This window comes from Channa argus, chromosome 15 (genome assembly GCF_033026475.1).
Source record: "Channa argus isolate prfri chromosome 15, Channa argus male v1.0, whole genome shotgun sequence".
In the NCBI taxonomy this organism is placed as follows: domain Eukaryota; kingdom Metazoa; phylum Chordata; class Actinopteri; order Anabantiformes; family Channidae; genus Channa; species Channa argus.
Genome location: NC_090211.1, coordinates 15,674,801 through 15,693,533, shown reverse-complemented (window position 1 = coordinate 15,693,533; position 18,733 = coordinate 15,674,801). Strand labels below are relative to the sequence as shown.

Below are 18,733 nucleotides of genomic sequence, written 5' to 3'. Positions count from 1 at the left end.
GCTCGGCGGAAGGCCCAGTGGCTTGGTCAATGATCTGCGGGCATGTGAGGCTAAGGTCACAGCTGAGATCATCAACCTCATAGGCAAGAAACTCCTTTCTTTAGTCATTCACTGGCGTCATCAGTTAAAGGCGCGACAGTGAATTAAAAGTGGTGTCCAACAACAGTGACACGGTGCATAGACTCATTGTCACATGGAGAGCTTGCTCTTCTTCCATTCACACACTTACTCTGTGAATTAGATTGACATATCGCACAAATTAGTGTCAAATTAGTGACACAGGTTAAACCTAACAAAGCTTTGCGCATTTATCAGCATCAGACTTAATACTTTATACTTTAAATTGCACATTAAAGTCTATATGTTGTGGAGTACTTTTTAGACAGGTTATTGCACTTCAACATTTGTGTACTCTTCCTCTACTTGGTTGTGATGTGGCCCATCAAAACATTTATCTTTAAACTTTAAATCTCAATCGCTTGTTGACTACCCATAGGAATCACTTCCCTGCTGTGCCATGCTGTGCTCACTGAGCCACACAAGGCCATACATCATGGTGCATGGTGGTGACACAAAGGTATTAACACGCACTCAGCACACCCAGAGGCAACACACACCATTGACAATCATAACAGTAGCCCATTATGCTGTTTTTACACATAAGTGAGGGATGGCTAAAAGAATGACTTGGAGCCGAACGGTTAACACTACTTTGCCCTGATACCTGTAATTTCTGAACGCCACTTATCTTTCTGCTCTGTTGCACTATGTAAGCCAGCAGTGTCAGGACCTAAAGACAGTGAGAGAGGGAGAGGGACTGTGACACATCCACCATACATACCACAAGCAAACTGGTGTTGACAGAGGTGCAGATCTGGACAAGTGTGGATGCTTTCCTAATGGTTATGTGTTTGTGGGAGACAGGAGACAGATAGTGACATAGACAGGCTGTCAACCTCCACCCGCCCTCCTCACATCTACCAGGCAGTCCGACCGAGGGGAGAGGGGCTGAGAAGGGACAAGCTGCTGAAAGAGGGAAAGGGGAAACACAGCTGGAGGATGGAAAGGTGGAAATGAAGGAATGGGAGTGGGAGGAGAGGGATGACGGGTGGAGAAGGAGCGGAGACGGAGGTGGGCCAGGTGTTCCCCTCACAGCCATGTGATCACCTCCTGTCTCCTGAGTGTTAACATAATATATAACAACCCAATTATATGGCCTCTCTAAGATGGAGATAGTTGTAAATAGATAATAATTCAGTTTCAACGTCCCTCTTTGACTCGTGCAGCCACATCAAGAATTCAGAAGCATACATGGCAACCATACAAACATTCTATTTTGTATTTTAACAAAGGTTAAAAAGCCATAAAGAGTAACACTTTAGCCGTAAATTCCCTTTTAAAACACCACAGCTCACAACAGACGTCAACAAATCCTTCGTACTCTCCATTTTCCCAGATCTACTTGGTTCTAATCAAACATGTGGAACCTATCTACTGTGTCCTCAAGGCAGGGTTAAAAGTGCCTCACTCCACAGACTGACAAGAGGAAGAAGAGCATTGGAGAAGCAAAGCGCAAGAGAGAAACAAACTAACCTTCAAAGTCTGATATGATCCCTTCCAAGTGAGCGTTGACAGTGGAATCATTGGAAGACATTTTGCTTACAAGTGTGTGTGTGTGTGTGTGTGTGTGCGTGTGTGTGTGTGTGTGTGTGTGTATAAAATGCGCAAGAAGAGGGACCAGGGTTCCCTTTCCCCAGCAAGGAAAAGTCTTCCTGAGGTGCAGTCCCGCTTTTAAACAAATCCCAAATTAGGAGTCCTTACAGGAGTAGCAGAGGGGAGGGCAAAAACGCACAAGAGTTGAGCAGCTCAGGGATCCAAACCCTCTGCCTAGCTCTACGCTCTTTCTTAGTGAAGCAACTTATTTTTCTCTTCTCCTCCTTCTCAACTTCCAGAGCTTGGTATGAGAGAGCGATGACAACCCCCCACCCTCCCTCTCTTCTCCCTCTCTTTCCCTGTAGCTCGCTGTCTTCCCTCCCCCTCTTCTTCTTCCCTCCATACCTCCCTCCCTTTCTCCAGCCTTCCTCTCAGGCCTTTCAGTAAAAGCTCTCATTTTTGACTGGTTGGTCAAATTTTATGCATGCTAACATTCAAACACACCTCCTTCAGGCTCACTCACATGACTGGCTCACATACAGACAGCTTATTATGAGATTTCAAAATCATATAGTATATCAATATCAGCATCCCACAAGATTCAATCAGTGTGCACACATACAGTATAACAATGACATGTGAGCTCAAAGAAAATACTTATTAGTAAAAACCTATTGTAGATAAAAACAGAGTGAAGACAGAATGCGACAGTGGACTAATATGGTCAGGACAGGCTCATACAGGCAGTTAGTAAATTGTCTGACATGCTCGGTCGCTCTGGAGGCAGACATCAATAAATAAGTGGCCTAATGACTTAACGACCATGTGAATAAGCCTCTGTGAGTGGGGGTGGATAGGGGTGTTAGTTAGTATGTGCACGTGTATCCATGTGCTTGGTAGAAAGAATTACGAAGGGTATGGCAGTTAGAGATGTCCTTATCTGTCCGGTGAATGCATGAAAAGAATGCTTGAACACGTACAGTTGAGCACACTCACAAGTGGACTGTCTAGATAAAAGCTGTGATGAATTACTTTTGTTGCTTGGCTTTATGAGCTAAAATGGACCATTTATTAGTGGCCAGACAATAGTGTGTGCTCTAGTAGACTTACTGTAGCTCGGATCTCTCTTTTCAAACTGCAAACATACAGTACTGTGCTTCCAAAATGACGGCAGCCCTCAGAGACAACAACACCTGAGGCAACAATGCAAAGATACACAGAAGTAAAATAAAGTAGAGCAATATGGTAATGATTTGGAATTACACTGCAATTAATTATTCAGGCTGTGAAGCAACAATATCCACAAAGAAAAAGAAATCCTCAATAGTTGTCCCACATGTGATTTATCATAAACGGTTTGCGACTGAAATCTTGCATGTCTGGCAAAGTTCCTGACAATTTGTTGCTTACATTGGAATCAAAGTTTGATTTTCTGTTGATTTAGGCATGTTTACAGATCATAAACACAGATGTGTATATGTACACAAACACACACTAACACATAGATTTTCAAACAAATATTGGGCTTTACTGTACCAAAACCTGCAATCTGAGATTAATGTTACATCATTTTCCCCATCACTGAACCATGTAAAGACTGTAGCCCACAATATATGTGGGAAAACACTGTAATTGTCAATTAATATTTCTGGCTAACATGAAAACTGGACATGTGCCTGGAATTTTGAAGTCAGTCACAGGTGCGTGGGATACGAGATAATATGCAGCTTTTGTGAAGGGAACCTAGCTGCAGGATGAGACTCAAAACCAATTCACCAAGGGCATCAAATACTGATGCTCTGTAAAAGCCCATGACATCTAATAGATATGCACAAGGTTACCTTTCATGCGAGCATGTGATGCACAGGATTTGACCTTCTCTGATTAGTTAGAAGGCCGAGCCTTGATCTAAAAGCTTTGGAAGCAAAGATCTCTGCAATGTTGCCTTTGCTGTTCTATGAGTAACAGAAATGTGTCGAAAGTCCCCCTACACACACAAAAAAGAAATAAAATATATCTCTACTAAAACAATACACAAAAAAGTTACGTGTTTTAGCTTAATTTTGACAGCCTTTCATGCCAAATGTTGTATTTTGGAGAATGCAGAATAAGTGCATATTATTTTATGCATTAATAATGTACATTCATTTAAAATGTGTTTCCCTGAAGTTTAAAACTCCCAATGTCTGACACTGTGTCACTTTCTCCAGCAGAGGTCAGTGTTGCACCTATGACTGAAACCTGTTGCTATGGGTGACAGTGTTAAATGATGGCACAGAGTAATGTGATCTGGAAAGAAATAGCAGCTGCTCACACACACGCACACACATACACACACACAAAACAAATATGCGCAGCAGATGCATGCAAAAATATGAACATGCACACAAGCAACACATGCTTGCGCTCAGCACAAGTACCCTACCCTCTCACTTAAACGCACACACACTCGCACACACACACACACACACACACACACACACACACACACTCACACACACACACAGAAAAGCACACCTCCTTCCATTGCATATCCTTACAAGCCCCAGCAAGCCCAGACAGCACTAATCCAACTTGCTGTTACAACTGTCACACTGGGGGCAAGACTAGAATGCTTTTGCTCTAAAATGTCAAAAAAAAAAAAAAAAAAAAATCAAAGCAATCATGCACTCACTGGATACAGTATGCAGTGGCCTGTGAATTCCAGAACCTTCTTTTGCATGAACCGTATACATCATGTTATCACCTTGGTAACAAAGTTGCCTCTCTGTCTTTAAAAATGAATTGTCAGATTTTATCACAAGAAGGCATGTGTCCCAAATATAGCAGGCAGGCTCATTGCCTCATTCTAAAATAGGTTTAAACAAAAGTGTATAACTGCAGTGAAGAAATGAAAACAAACACCAGTGAAATGCAGATAATGAATCTCTTGGGGCTTCAGGTTTCTTGCACATTAGAGTAATGTAATGTGTTTGAATAAGCAGCTGCTGGTGTTATGTTGCACAGCAGAGAAATGTGCCAGAGATGGTCACCTAAGGCTTGAAGAAACCCAGACCACCACCACTGTAAAGAAGTTACTGTTCTCCTGAGAGCTGAAAACGAAAGGATTAGAGTAGAAGGAAAAGAGGATAACTTTTATAAATGGATGCCAAGCTGGCACAGCAGTTGCTAGGGCAATGCTAAGGCAACAAGAGGTTGCAAATGTCAGCAGTCAATCACCAGATTCACAAACATGCATGAACACGCACGTACAAAGGCACCAACAGGTCCACATGTCTCGGCGCCAGTCTGCCCCGTCCTCTGTGGTCCGCCTTGTGCCCAAGGACAGACATCCTGGGATCTCTGGAATCTGAGCTGTAGCTCCAAAAAATGTTTCAGTGGCAAACAAACCCACACTGGGCAATGGGATGCACGGATACACCTGAGCTGTTCAAATCCCAGGTACTGCTTATACTCAACAGCAACTTCACACAGTGTTGAGTGAAAATAATAATGCACTTTTTGAAATGCAAATACAACTGGATCCAATGAATGAAATCTATTTTACTCAGTTTTCAACACCTGATAGGAAACAGATGGAACTAGTGAATACATGCTAATTAATTCAACTTGTAGTTAGGTAAACAATTTAGAAAAACAAAATCTGCTGTATGTTGTGTTACAGGAAATGCAGTATCATACATCAGTTTTGTATCACCAATGATGAGGTTCAGACGCTCATTGTTATATGAACATTATCAGTACCAGCTACAGAGGAAACCCCAGTTTCCTGCTGAGTTCATCCTAAAACAACAAAAGCGTTGTTAGCCTCGATGCAGACAGCTCAACCATGAGTCAGGCTGTCTCAAACATGCCATCTGGAAGAGGTAAAATCTGACTGTGTTGTGTGTTACAGAGCATTGCTTGCATTGATTGTGTGGGTTCATTCATTCATGCATACTGTATATTTTGGAGGTGACTAGCTAGTTACCGCAGCTCTGTTTACATGGCAACACCCACAATAAGCAGTTATACCTGACTCAGGACTTCAGAAAGGTGGGATACATGGGCAAAACAAGGGAGAGAGGGGGTAGGTGGGAGATGTGTACCACTGCTGTCTCCCCAGGTGGAAAAGGAAAGAAAGACACAAAGAGCGTGAGATGTGTAGTGACACTGACCTCCGTGGCTCTAATGGAAACTGGAAAACAGGAAACTTTCTCCTGCTGTGTGTGACAGAAAAACAGAGCATGACTAATGGAATCAGCAGAACTGGGAATATTACCATCGCCAGAAAAGTGCCTGGCTCTCAGTACAGTACAATACTGTACTTCAGCAACAAATGTCAAGAGACTAAAGTGAAGAGCTGACAGTGCAGTATGCTGAATGTAATAAAGGTATGAAAAGATATATGTAAGTACAGTATGATTGCAACATGATGAAGCAGTCTATATTATGTGGTGAGCTGTAGAAATCCAGTAAAGATTGAGCCCCATCCTGAGGCCCCAGAGTCCACATGGTGACGTAGCTTTGCCTCAACTATATGCACAGCTGTAGTGGCAACAGCTGCCCATAACCAAATGTTAAACAGCAGCACCCGGCTAGGCTCTGCTAACTTTAATCAAATACAGCACCTGTTGGAAACATGCACTGCATGAATGCACACACTGGTATACTCTCTCAATCGCTCGGCCTCAGTGGTTTTCTTTGCAGTAAGCGTTGCCCGTATGTGTAAAAGAGAACAAATTGACTTTCTGCACACAGGCTGCTTCCTGCATGTGTGTGTGTTCCCTCATGCTTGGGGTGTAATGGCTTGGTAAATAGAAAGAGCAGCTGTCCTCCATCAGAGACTCTCAATAGGCCTCTCTCTCTCTCTCTCTCTCTCTCTCTCACTCTGTCTCTCTCTCTCTCTCTCTCTCTAGCTCTCCCCTCCTTTTCCACCTCCTTCCTCTGCTCCATATCTCCACTGGGTAATTACACTATGTAGTCCGTCAAAAAGTCCTCCTTGCTCTTGCTCCGTAAGTTGCTATGGCAACTCATCCAACAACACAGTTAACCCACCAGGAAGTAAGATGACCTTTCCTTCAGTTTCCTTCAGTAAACTCTCTTCTTAAAATGTCTACATGGTGATATTGTAAACAAGTGGCAGGAAACACAGGAAACAGCAGAACAACACTTGGGCTGCTATGTTCAGCTTCACAGCTGAGAGTCTGACAAAAAAAATGATTTTGAATTACTCAACTCAGCACCTCCACCTGGTGGGCAAAGCTTATATCACATGTCAACCACGCAACTTTATGCACTGGCTGTCATATCTCGGTGAATTTATTCAAAGGTACTTTAAGGCAGTAATCTGCCTAAACTAACTGATGCTACTCCATACGTTATGAGCGTGGGATTTCAGTCTGAGCCGACTGTGGCTGTGTCATACACACGTTCATCCAGCATCATCAGCTGAGCTCACTGTGACTGGAAGGAAAGACACGTGGAGGCTCTTCTACACTTTATTCATGTTCTCTATGTGACTGATGGAAAGTTTCTGTTGAGCACATCATCACCGTTGATTCACATGATAAGAAAAAACAGGAAAGAATGACTCTTGTGAATCAGCATCAACAGAGTGGGGGGAATATCATCAAGATGTGATTTGATTTCGCAAAGGAAGATGAACTCATAAAACATGTCTACATAACAGTGAAAATTTTACATGTGAGTCAGTAGAAACTTATGGACACAAGTGATTAACGAGATGGATACCTTCTATTTGTGTACACATATGGTCACAAAAGCACAAGGTCACACACACACGGCACTAGAAAGTATGAGTACATAAATACTCCAGTGAACATTCACACGTAACAAAACAATTCTCAAAGTATGTCCTGCTGAAGCTGTTACAGCTCCCTGAAGGGAACACCTGGAGACAAGAGGCCAAGGGAGGTGATACCCCCATCACCATTACACACTCAACAATCTCACCTACATCCAGATTTCACACAGTGTGTAGATACTGCCATCTGTGCTAGGTCACAAAGATGGACAACAGCATTTACACACATGTACACATACACACACGCTGGTTTTTACAACACTCACACAACTCTCATAAAAATACCATTAAGAAGCCCACAGCATTGCCTCACTAATGACTTTATGCAAGTCACACATACACACACACACACACACACACACACACACAGACTCTCATCAATTCAATATGCATGCTGTTTACAGCAACCACCAGTCAGAGGGACAGTGAGACAGCGAGGATTTTCATTTGCAAAGTCTGCCTTACTTTGCTCATGGACTGAGGGCTTTCTCTGTCCTGTTAGCTAAAGGAGGGACTGACTGATGGCTGAAGTGGGATCAGTCACAGGGGACAAGAGTAGTACTGTTCAAACAGAGCTCTTTCCTGTTTTCACACCAAAGAATGGGAGAGTGTCGACGAAATATGGACCATTTCTTTGCCACTTAACCAAAGACTCATCTCTTAGATTCTCTGAGTTTTAGTACAAAACAGATAAATTCCATATTTTCATTTAGTGAACAATGAAAGACAGACAGAGACGGGAATGGAAGAGAGACAGGGACTGTGAAACAACATGCAAAGACAAGAACATTTAAACTGGAAACAATGGATCAGATGGGGGAGCAGATGGGGGGAGGAGATTTTGGGGGGTGGGTGGGTGGAGGGGGGCAAACAGAGACAGAAAAGCCTGGAAACACCACAGGCACAAAACAGATAGAGACAGATAGTAGTAAAAACAGGTCTGCTAAGCTGCTACTCAAACCCTGCACAGCTCCCAAACTCCAGCTCCAAAACCCCAAAGAAAACATGCAGTCAGCAAAGAGGACAGAATGAGAGAGTGGAAAATACCATGGAGGGGAAAATAGAGGCAGGCTCCTACACAAAAAGACACTAGATCGCAGTAAAGTAGCTCATTGAAGATCTTTAAACTCTTTTCCATTCAGCAGAGAAGCCTGTCCTCATCTGAGCTGTTTCCAGGGGGTTTTCTTACCTGAGAATTTGTCTCCCTCCATAACCAGATCACTCCCTCCACAGCCACATGTAGTGTCTGCTCTTTGACTCCACACTTACTCTCTCTCTCTCTCTCTCTCTCTCTCTCTCCCTCTCTCTCCCTGTCTTTTTTTGGACTTCCCTTTCTCTCCCTTGTCCTTCTCTCCCTCCCTCCCTCCCGCCCTCTGTTCCTCTTCCTCCTCTCCTCACTCTCTTTTTCCTTCCAGGCTTTCTGCTCTCTCTCCCTCTGTCTGTCTCTCCCTCTCTCCCTGCCCTGCTCTCTCCAGTTCGATCCCTTCAGTGTGTCTTGCTAATGAATTGGGAATTACAACATTCCCATGTGCTGATCATATGTTGCATTTGACGGTCTCCCTTTCTCTCTATTGCCCCCTCTTTTTTAATATCAGACCCAAAGACTGAAGCAGCATTGTATTTTGAAAATAGAAACCCTCAGCTCTACCATGTGACATGGACTAAAATAACCAGCTAGACTTGCAAACTCTTCCTTCAGCTTACTCATAGTGCTGCTCGTGTTTCTGCACTGTGGCATTAATTCATTTGATACTAACTGATTCTTGTCAAGCTGGTATGAAAGTCATTCCCCTTAACTACATCTTGACTTCATGATGGGCTTGATGCGGTTCTGCCTTTATAAGTGTGAAATAATTAATAAAACTAATGAAATAGCAATTGCTGAATAACGTTTGTAAATAACATACTTATCAAACATATTGTTAGGTTTTGAATAGCTTTAGATAGACAGATCACTAAGAGACAGAAAACCAGTCTGTGTTCTGCAGATTGGTGAAACCCCAACCCTCACTCTAAAATGGGCCTGGTGCAGAGCTGTCTTTGTGCTCAGGAAACTCAGATGACCTCTGACCTTTGGCATGTCCCTCACACTGTGCTGGGGTCAAAGGTCACATGGCAAACGTCTGAGCTCTGATAGAGAGATCAAACACACTCAGACATGTCAGTCTGCTTTCTTGTGCAACACATGGCTTCAGTGAACTTACGTACTGCATGTTGACCTGTGTTTACCATGTTTATGTGTACTCATGTTTACTGTTAGTGTGTGTGTGTGTGTAAGAGTGTATACTTGTTTTTTATTCATATGTCTCAATTCATATTTTCATTAATCCTTTAATTAAAGTCAGCTGCCTTATTCTGCTGGGTAACAAATACTGAAAAGTTGCACGGTAGCGGCCTCCACTGGACAAAAACTCTAACTTTAACTTCTGCAAGTTGACCAACACATAGTTCATAAATCTAGCAGTAACATGGATGGTTAAGAAAATTGACTCAGACAGCTAATAGGCTCACCAACATCTGTTTTGTTTTGTTTTTTTGTCTCTTTGCAAGCAGTGTTTCTGTTTTTGCTCATATTTAATCTTTATGGTCTTTATGGTCATTTTGTGTATGTTCTGGTTGCCACATGTCATTTTTTCATATCAGCAGTAGGTGTGTGTGTCTGGCGGGGGTTAACATTTGGTTAAAAAGTCTTTAAGAGCTGATTAAGTACACAGTCTTTTGTGCACAGTAATTTCTGCACTGAAAATGACGATCAGTTTTCAGTGTTAGGCTTTCCATTGCAGACAAGTCTGCAATGCTTCATTTCAAATAACAATACCAATTCACTTTGCCCTGTTTGAATACTTTCAATTAATAACTTTACTGCCAAAAAAAGGAAGCTTTGAGGCTTTAGTGGCAGATAAGTTGTTCTTCTTTTGGCAGTTTTTCTTTTTGATCTGTGATGATAAGATCAACACGTTTACATTAAACGGCATTAATTGCAGTATAAGGATAAAACAATGAAACTTCTAAAATAAATCTAAATCTGTAGCAAAACGAAGTGATGGCTAAGGACAGGTAGCTTTCTAAATCCTTATCAGTAACTGCAGGAATACCAATATTTTTAAGAGAATATCATTTCACTTTGTACACATACACATACCGCATTAATTGTGTGTGTGTGTGTGTGTGTGTGTGTCGAATAGTAGAGGATCTGCTAACTGTCAGAAGGGAATTAACCACACACACAGATATTAACAATAGAGATAGTGTTAGATAGACTTTTGAATGTGTGTGTGTTTGTGTTATAGTAAAGCATCCTCCCAAAAAGCTGCCTGCCAGCTCGTAAATCTGCCCTGTTGGCAGATGTTTTGTATGGGCATCTCCCCCTAAATGCCATTGCACACACACACAAATACTGTGTTGACTGCATTAAGGGAGGTCTGCTGACAAGCAGGACTTTATCATGTACCTTAAGTACTTTTCCCACCAGGCAATTTTGCAGAGTGTAACTGCATCTGTATTTTAAAATGCACGTGTGTGATTGCGTGTGTGTGTGTTTACAAATATTAAACCACAACAGCAAAAATGAAACCTAAACAAAACATATGAATTTCAATTAGGGTTCAAGAAAACCTAATGCACAGCTGCCTCCCTGAATATTTAAAGGCTGATTATGAAGACAAACAGCTTATCGTGGTCTTTTACCAGTGAGATGCAATTAAACAAACTTACCTGCGACTGCTGATAAGTGCTTGTCCCTGCCTTTCATTGGCTCTCACCTTAAATTGTAGCTACACTCATGCTGACATTCTCCCTTGCCAAAAAAAATTCCTAATTTTTGCGCTTTTTTATTGGTTTGTATTTATCCACAGGAAAACAGAAAATCACCATGAACACATCACAGAGTGCGTTCTGTCTTTTCACATCTCAACTCGTGAATTATCCCAGAGCCTTTTTGACAAAAGCAAACTGCAAGAACAGCCAACGCAAAAATCATAGATGGTTTGATATGAGACCCTCAATTGCCAGTTGGAGATAAATTTACTTTCACATAAAAATGTAATTTATTTAAAGGTGCTGAGATGGGCAACTAAGAAATAATTTTAATTTAACATGTTGCAGCTTGATTTTTTTGGGAGAAACAGGCCACTGCCCAACACACAACACATCACATGGTGAGACTGTGTCTTCACATAGTCTACAACGTGTCTAACATGTGTGTGTGTCTCCTCTCACTTTCCTGTTTGTGCTGAAGCAGCAGAATACATTATTCTTCCCACTGGGAGAAGATGCTTCAGTGGTGAGTATCAGCCACAAGTTCAGCCTGTTTGCCAATATTGTGTATTAGCTAAACACTGTAAAAACACACACCCACACACATACACATAAACACACACACAGTAAACACACACATACATGCAGGCTTATTTGCCTTTCCACTACTACGCAGACAAAATATAAAGAATACAAATGCACTTTGTTACAATCGCACAGACAACAACCCTTTGCACAATGTGCCAAAAGCTTCTTAATGTATCTGTGATGATGTTTACCTGCTATCAGTTGTTATCTGGATAGGAAACATCACCTGCCCTCGGTGTTACCTCATCCCTCTGCTGAAGGTCAGTGACACTGACAAAGCTTTACAGGATTTGTGAGTGATTAAATGGAAGTGTGAAAAGGCAGGGTGTGGCTTTGACAGTGTCAGAATTTGTATGGATGACAATTAAAGAGAGTTGGACCAGCAGAGAAACAGTCATGAATGTACTAAATGTACACCGATCAGGCAATTTAATCCCATACAGTGGCACTACCATGAATTCTATTTTTACAGGGTTATAATTTCTCAGTTTTTAGGTTGAAACTGTGAAAAAGGTGATCATTCTACTATGTGTTTATTAGTGAGGTCAAAGTGCATATTGGACTTGTACTGGAGTGCATTGTAAGAAAGGGTGGTTCTAAAGTTTTGGCCTCATCCGTCATTGTACATAGGATGGCCAAAAATTAGAACCCCCTCTTCTTATAACGCATTCCAGTACGACTCCACCGACTCCAGGTAGATATATAGGTATGGATAAACACTGTGTAATGGACAGATGAAAATGCCACACATGCAGTCTACTTACTGGGACTGGTGACAGATGGCTCTTTCTCTGCTCTTCTTGTTCGAGCACTGGCTGATCTCGCTGTAGGCAGAGACAGAGGAACAAATGAGTACAAACTCTTTTTCAATTTAAATATTAACAGATACTTAGGAGTTCAACAAAACATGTGCAAGCACCTAGTGGAAAGCGGTTACTACTTCACATTCTCCTGTGGAAAAGCAAAGTCAACCACTGTTTGAAACATGGCTGGGTTTGTCTGACCGTGGAGGAACTGACTCTGAGTGAAACAATTTTTCTCTGTGTAATTTGTGGTTTGTTTCTATTTTTATAATTGTGTGGATAATCTAGAAATAACTCAAACCAAGGATGAAAGTAGAACAAACTGCATACTGTACTCTAGCATAAACTGCGTGGTGCAGAGCCTACCCCCAGCTGTCACTGGGTGAGAGGAGGGGAAAACACTGGACAGATCACCAGACTATCTCAGTGCAAACAGTGAGAGACACACACAGACCGACAACCATTCACACTCACATTTACACCTATGGACAATTTAGAGTCACCATGTAGCCTAATGTGCATGTCTCAGACGATGTGCATGACTGGGCTCCAAACCTCCATATTCCAGTTAGTGTGTCACGTTGAGTATTTTTGATCAAGGCAAGAATGCCATCACCCAGATCTAAATTTGTCCAAACTTTTATTTAAGTCCACGATCAGCTTCAGGTATACTATAGTGCTAATTAAAAATAAAGATGGCGAGGAATCTACCTGCCATTATGAGAGTGCTGACATTAGCTTCTTGTTAAATTGTTGGATGAATTTGATCAGTCAACCAAAAAACAGCACCGGCTGTAAAGAGAAGATCTTCATCATTCGTGTTTCATGCGAATGAGAATATAAATAGAATATAGCAGCTTGCTTGAGGCTGAGAATAGCTTGATGTTCCTGGAACAGGTAACAGCATCTCTCTCAGGCCAACAACATTGTTCTTACAAATACTTCCTACCATGTACCAGTAGAACACTTAACATTCATGTTCTGCCAAAGCAGCAAACATTGTGGTTTTTCACCTGCGATCTCACTGGTTTTTGACACAAAGACAGGTCCAAGGTAGAGGGAGGGAATGTGAAAGTGTAGAACTGGAAAACATGAGTAAAGCTTCTGACCTTTGAATGTGTGTTTGTTTGTGTGTGTGTGTCTGAGACAGAGTTTGAATAAATTATAGACAAACAGTGTTAGTGATGATGAAATGTGCAGCCCTGGCAGCCTACTCTCTCAGTATTTTGGGATGTCCCCTTCACTTTCTCTTTCTGCGTCAACTTCACAGACAGAGCTATTTTTGTCACTAAAGGCTCCAAAAGGCTTACTGTATAGTTTGTTTGGCAAGTGAGACCAAACTAATCAAGCCAAGAAAAGCTTTGAATCAGCCCTAAATCAAAACCTGCAGCAGTCCGTTTCGTTTTAAATAAGCAACATCATCTGCACCTGCTCCTTCAGGTTAGAGGGTAGTGTCACAGTTATTAGTTACAATCACACAATTAAGTATTTGTAAGTATCATAAGTATTATGTCATGTAAACATAAGAATATTGCAGTAAAATATACAAGATCAGTTTCAAAACAATACATATAAAGATTTGTGTCCAACTGCATAGTGGACAAACTGCTGCTGTCACCCCGTAAGTAAGTTTCAATTGTTTTTAGAAATAATAGAAACAGTCGGGATTCTGGCTTCACTGTTGATTCAAAAGAAAAGTCTTGACTCATTTCGTAACTCTTTTTTTTAAGACCAAATGGGCATTCAGAGGGTCAAAGTTGCAATATTGAAAGATTCAAACCTTTTGTCTTGTCCTAAGTGCCAAAAATTAATCTACCAGGAGCCATGTGATTAATTCACTTGTCTATTATGTGAGAGAGAACAAATGCATGTGTGTTTCAGAGCTTTAGGTTTATGGAAAATGACAGAACACATAAGAGTTAGTCAAGTCTATCAAGCCTTTCAGCCACAAAGCATGTCTGTACCGATTTACTCTTGCGAGAAATGAGGTGAACACACACACACAAAACCAAACACAATCTTGCAAAAGAAAATGCTTCAATAGGCCCAAGTAAAGTTTACAATTCCAACAAAGTGCCACAGACACTGTAACAACACCACAAAGTTGACAGTGTACTGTTGCTGGGTGGTTTAAAGGTAGAGCAAAGTACAAACAGACATAAAGCAAATATGCATTAGCCAATTGTAGTGAGCTTGGATAGAAGTAACGCCTTCAAAGTTAAACTGCACATTGGCATAAAAGTGTGTGTGTGTTTGTCTGTGTGTGTGTTTGCAAATGAACTCACTTGCTCAGTCTTGTCTGGGGCCACATGAAGAAACACACACACGCAAATACTGTATCATTGCTTCAACAGGTTTCATAAAAATTTCCTCACAATATGATCCATGTCTTCTTTTTCCCTGTAAGGGAATTTGTAATCTTCTGAGGTCATATTTGCCTTATGACACTCCTATGTACAACCTAGGTCGTTAGACGCACATGATACATGAAAAGAATGCAAGCAGTGTTTATACTAATGGAAAAGAAATGCTCCTTTCAAATGTGCTGCAGGCCATATAAGAGTAAATGCATGGCTGCTTGTGTATTTACTATAGGCTTCAACTGATTGATGTCAATTGCAGTGCTTGGTTGAAGCTGTGTGCCTGTTTGCACGAGTGTGTATGTGTAACATGACTGGTCAAGTGCATGGCTATGCCTGGACAAACACGTCAACTGATTAGTCACTGATCTCAGATGAATAGAGAAGGTAAACAGAGGGGAGAGGGAGCAGCACTTTAACCTGCTTGAATCACAAGAGCACACCTCGCACACAATGCGTACAAACAGACAGACACACACAAAGGATGGAGTGGCTTACAAAATGAGCTTTAATGCACACTCACTTCCTGTCAAACCAACAACTTTTTTCTGACACTTTTGTGTTTGCAAAAGGAGGCCATGCTGTTCATATTTGAGTAGGAGGGCAAAAGAGGTGTAAGATCTTAACCTTGTTTTTTTCTTCTATTCTTTCCCCCTTTCTTCCCCTCTTTTTACCCCCGGTTGAAACCTTCATCACTTGTGTGGCAAACATTGCTGAAGCTTTTACTTTTGTTTGGCTTTCTGATTTAAAAACTATCTATTATATGCCCTTCTACCTTTATTTGGATTGTTTTACAGCATTCATTTAGCCTAATTCTAATATTTTATCTATTTTGCTGAAAAGATGTGGTTGCTGACTTGGTGGAATCTCCCTAAGAGGATGGACTAACATACATCACTTAGGCACTAATCATAGCAGCACCCAAGGTGCAAACTGTGCAAAAGAGGCTTCAGAGACAGTTCAACACATAGTAGCAGGCTGCAAGATGCAGGCAGGAATAGCAAACACCAAATGGAACAACCAAATGTGTACAGGAACATGTGTACAGGAACATCTGGACTGAGTATGGACTGGACCCTGCCAAGACCACATAGAAGATTCCTCAGAGGGTTGTGGTGGTCAACAGGGCAGAGATCCTAAGGGACACGAAGCTACCAGCTAACAAACTGAGCACTGTGGTAAAAGACAAGGAAGAAAAGGTGGCAGTGGTGATAGACACAGTAACAGCAACATCAGGAAGAAGGAGTATGAGAACCTGGAGAAGTACCAAGGCCCGAAAGAAGAACTGGAGAGGATGTGAAAAGTGAAGGCCAAAGTGGTCCCAGTGGTCGGGGCTGTGACTCCTAAGCTGGAAGAGTAATTGCAACAGATCCAAGAACAACATCACAACTCTCTGTCTAGAAGAGCACAGTGCTACTGTTCAGACCCTTTCAACTCCCAGGACTCTGGTAAAGCACCTGAGCTTAGGGAAGACACATACCACCTGCATGTCCTGAGAAGCCAACAGTATACTGCAGATCCAAATTAAAAATAATGGAAGTGCAATAATAAGCATGAAGTTAATCGTAAAGAGAGTCAAAAAAAAAACTGATACATTTTCTGTATATCACTGCTTATTATTAATTTATCTAAAGCAAATATGTAAAATATGTATGTTAGAAATATTTAATGTTTTTATGTCTGAAACATCCACTTTTATATCGCAATAAAATATTGAAATCATTTTGATATGTTGTATGTGCTCAGGCACACCAAAGTTTGAAACAATCTGGTATAAATCCGTTTTGCAACTATATCCCAGTCACTTATTAACATTTTTGGAAGCTGAATATCATCTAATTATTCTTTTTTTTTTCAGATTTTTAAAATTATGAACCAAGATGGAACAATGTAAACACAGCTAACTCCCTCCTTCCTCTGTCCTCCTGCTCACCCATATGTTCTATTGTGTTTTTATGACCCTCATTACACACGTTTCACCAACTCTGCCTGTGGAAGAGCTGCGAATGGATAAAGGGGTGGAGAGAAAGAGGGTGAGTCAAACAAAGACACACTAAACAACTAAACAACCACTTTTAAAGGCTGTTTTTGCAGCCCAGATAAGGAAGCTGGCTACATGCAGCAACCGCACATAGATTCCTACATGTTCTCACATACAGTTAAGGAATGGAATTGGCCATGACCCCGAACTACAAGCCTCCCAAATGAGTAGCTGCTTTTCTGGCGCCAAAGGTACAAATCAGCAACACCTTTTCCTAAATCATTCAATATGACGCTATTCCTCATTTACCACGTTCACCGAAAACCGACACCACTTTTGCCAAATACACAGACGCCTTTCTGTTCTTGACATGCAATCACAAACCCAGTTCACATCACATTAAAATGGTTTAAAGGACAGGAACTGGTGGAAGTCTATAAAACAATACTGGTGTGACAGATAAGAATCGGCCTTCCTTCTTTTGAGGCTGTTAAAACCCATGGAGTCAGTTAAATAGCCCACACAGCTTTATGAGTTTAAACCTCGCCCAGGAAACATGTAGTTACTCTGTGTAACAGGTGAACCACTGACTGACAGAGTGGCTGTATGGAGCTTTATGTGTGTGTTGAGAAATGTGGGACAGATTTCAAAGTATCCAAAAACATGTTTGCAGGAGCTCTCATGTTTGCATGGCAGGGTGAAAGAAATGTCATTCCATCCAAACACATAATGCTGCTAATGCATGTGTTTGTATGTGTGATTGTATAATGTTGATGCACATGAAAGCACTCTGCTAAATATTACAGTGATACAAATATTTGATATGTTTTTAAATGTTATATGTCATCATTCATTGCAGAATTTCAATCAATTAATGAGATCAGGGCTTTGTACACTGCCAGCAGCATGACTCGTGTGCAGCTAAGAAGCATTATTTTGCCGGCTAAATCGCCACTCTACTAAACTCTCCAATAAATATTAATCGCTAACACTTAAACTGATTGCTAGTTGCAATAAAATATTTACTCAAGTCATGACAGGGCGAGGTTGATTCTGCCAAACAGTCTCTATGTCTTGCATCTTCTGGCTCTGTGGCCTTCAGACATTAAAAAGCAAACAGATTTCAGATTTCAGGTTTTTTGATCTAAGATTATTGGTAAAATGCTTTTATCAGATGATGCAATGAATTCAGTGTGTGTTAGCTAATACAGGGAATTAGCGGTGAGTGTGTCCTTGGATTTTAACATTCTAATGCCAGCATCTGGATGTCAGTTCACATATTCCACCTCTTTGAACCTGCCATTATCTTTTTACGGGCTCTCCTGGCCTCAGGCCTACAGTACAGTCTGCTGTATCAGTTGACACCCCACGCAAGCCTGCCTGCAATAAGGGCAAATCCACATTGCAGACTACTGTATATCAGTGATATGTTACAGTGACTGTGTTACAAACATTATTGGATAGTGTAGCACAAGTGGTTAGGGTTAGGGTTAACAACATTTCCACAATTACCATGATGTAGAAGTGTTACAACTACATTCAGAATGTAGCTAAAGTAAAAGTACTGAGGTACTGAGACTTGAAGAGCCTAGATTTAAAGTGCACTTTATGCAGAATGGGTCCTTGTTCATCAATGACTATGATATAATAATTGTTATAATTACCGATGCATTTATGCATTCGTCACTTTCATGCTGCAGCTGGTAATTATGAAACTTATTATATTAAACTCATAAAAATTTTTAAAAATTAAAATTTTAATAACTTTACCTACTGGTGGGTAGCT

General features: G+C 41.2%; 1 protein-coding gene across 5 annotated transcripts in view; it reads right to left on the bottom strand.

Annotated features, from left to right (window-relative positions):
• LOC137099895 (septin-9-like) overlaps positions 1-18,733 on the bottom strand; it is a 60,623-nt gene that overhangs the window by 39,116 nt on the left and 2,774 nt on the right. Inside the window, exon 2 of one of the 5 annotated variants that reach the window (XM_067477278.1) lies at positions 12,568-12,627. The exons of 1 other annotated variant lie outside the window; for it this stretch is intronic. In XM_067477278.1, coding sequence (XP_067333379.1) covers positions 12,568-12,627 — 60 coding nt within the window. Of the gene's footprint in view, positions 1-1,593; positions 1,956-5,810; positions 5,830-8,648; positions 8,801-12,567; positions 12,628-18,733 lie in introns of those variants that run through there. 3 more of the 5 variants (XM_067477280.1, XM_067477283.1, XM_067477279.1) reach the window with 3 other exon arrangements.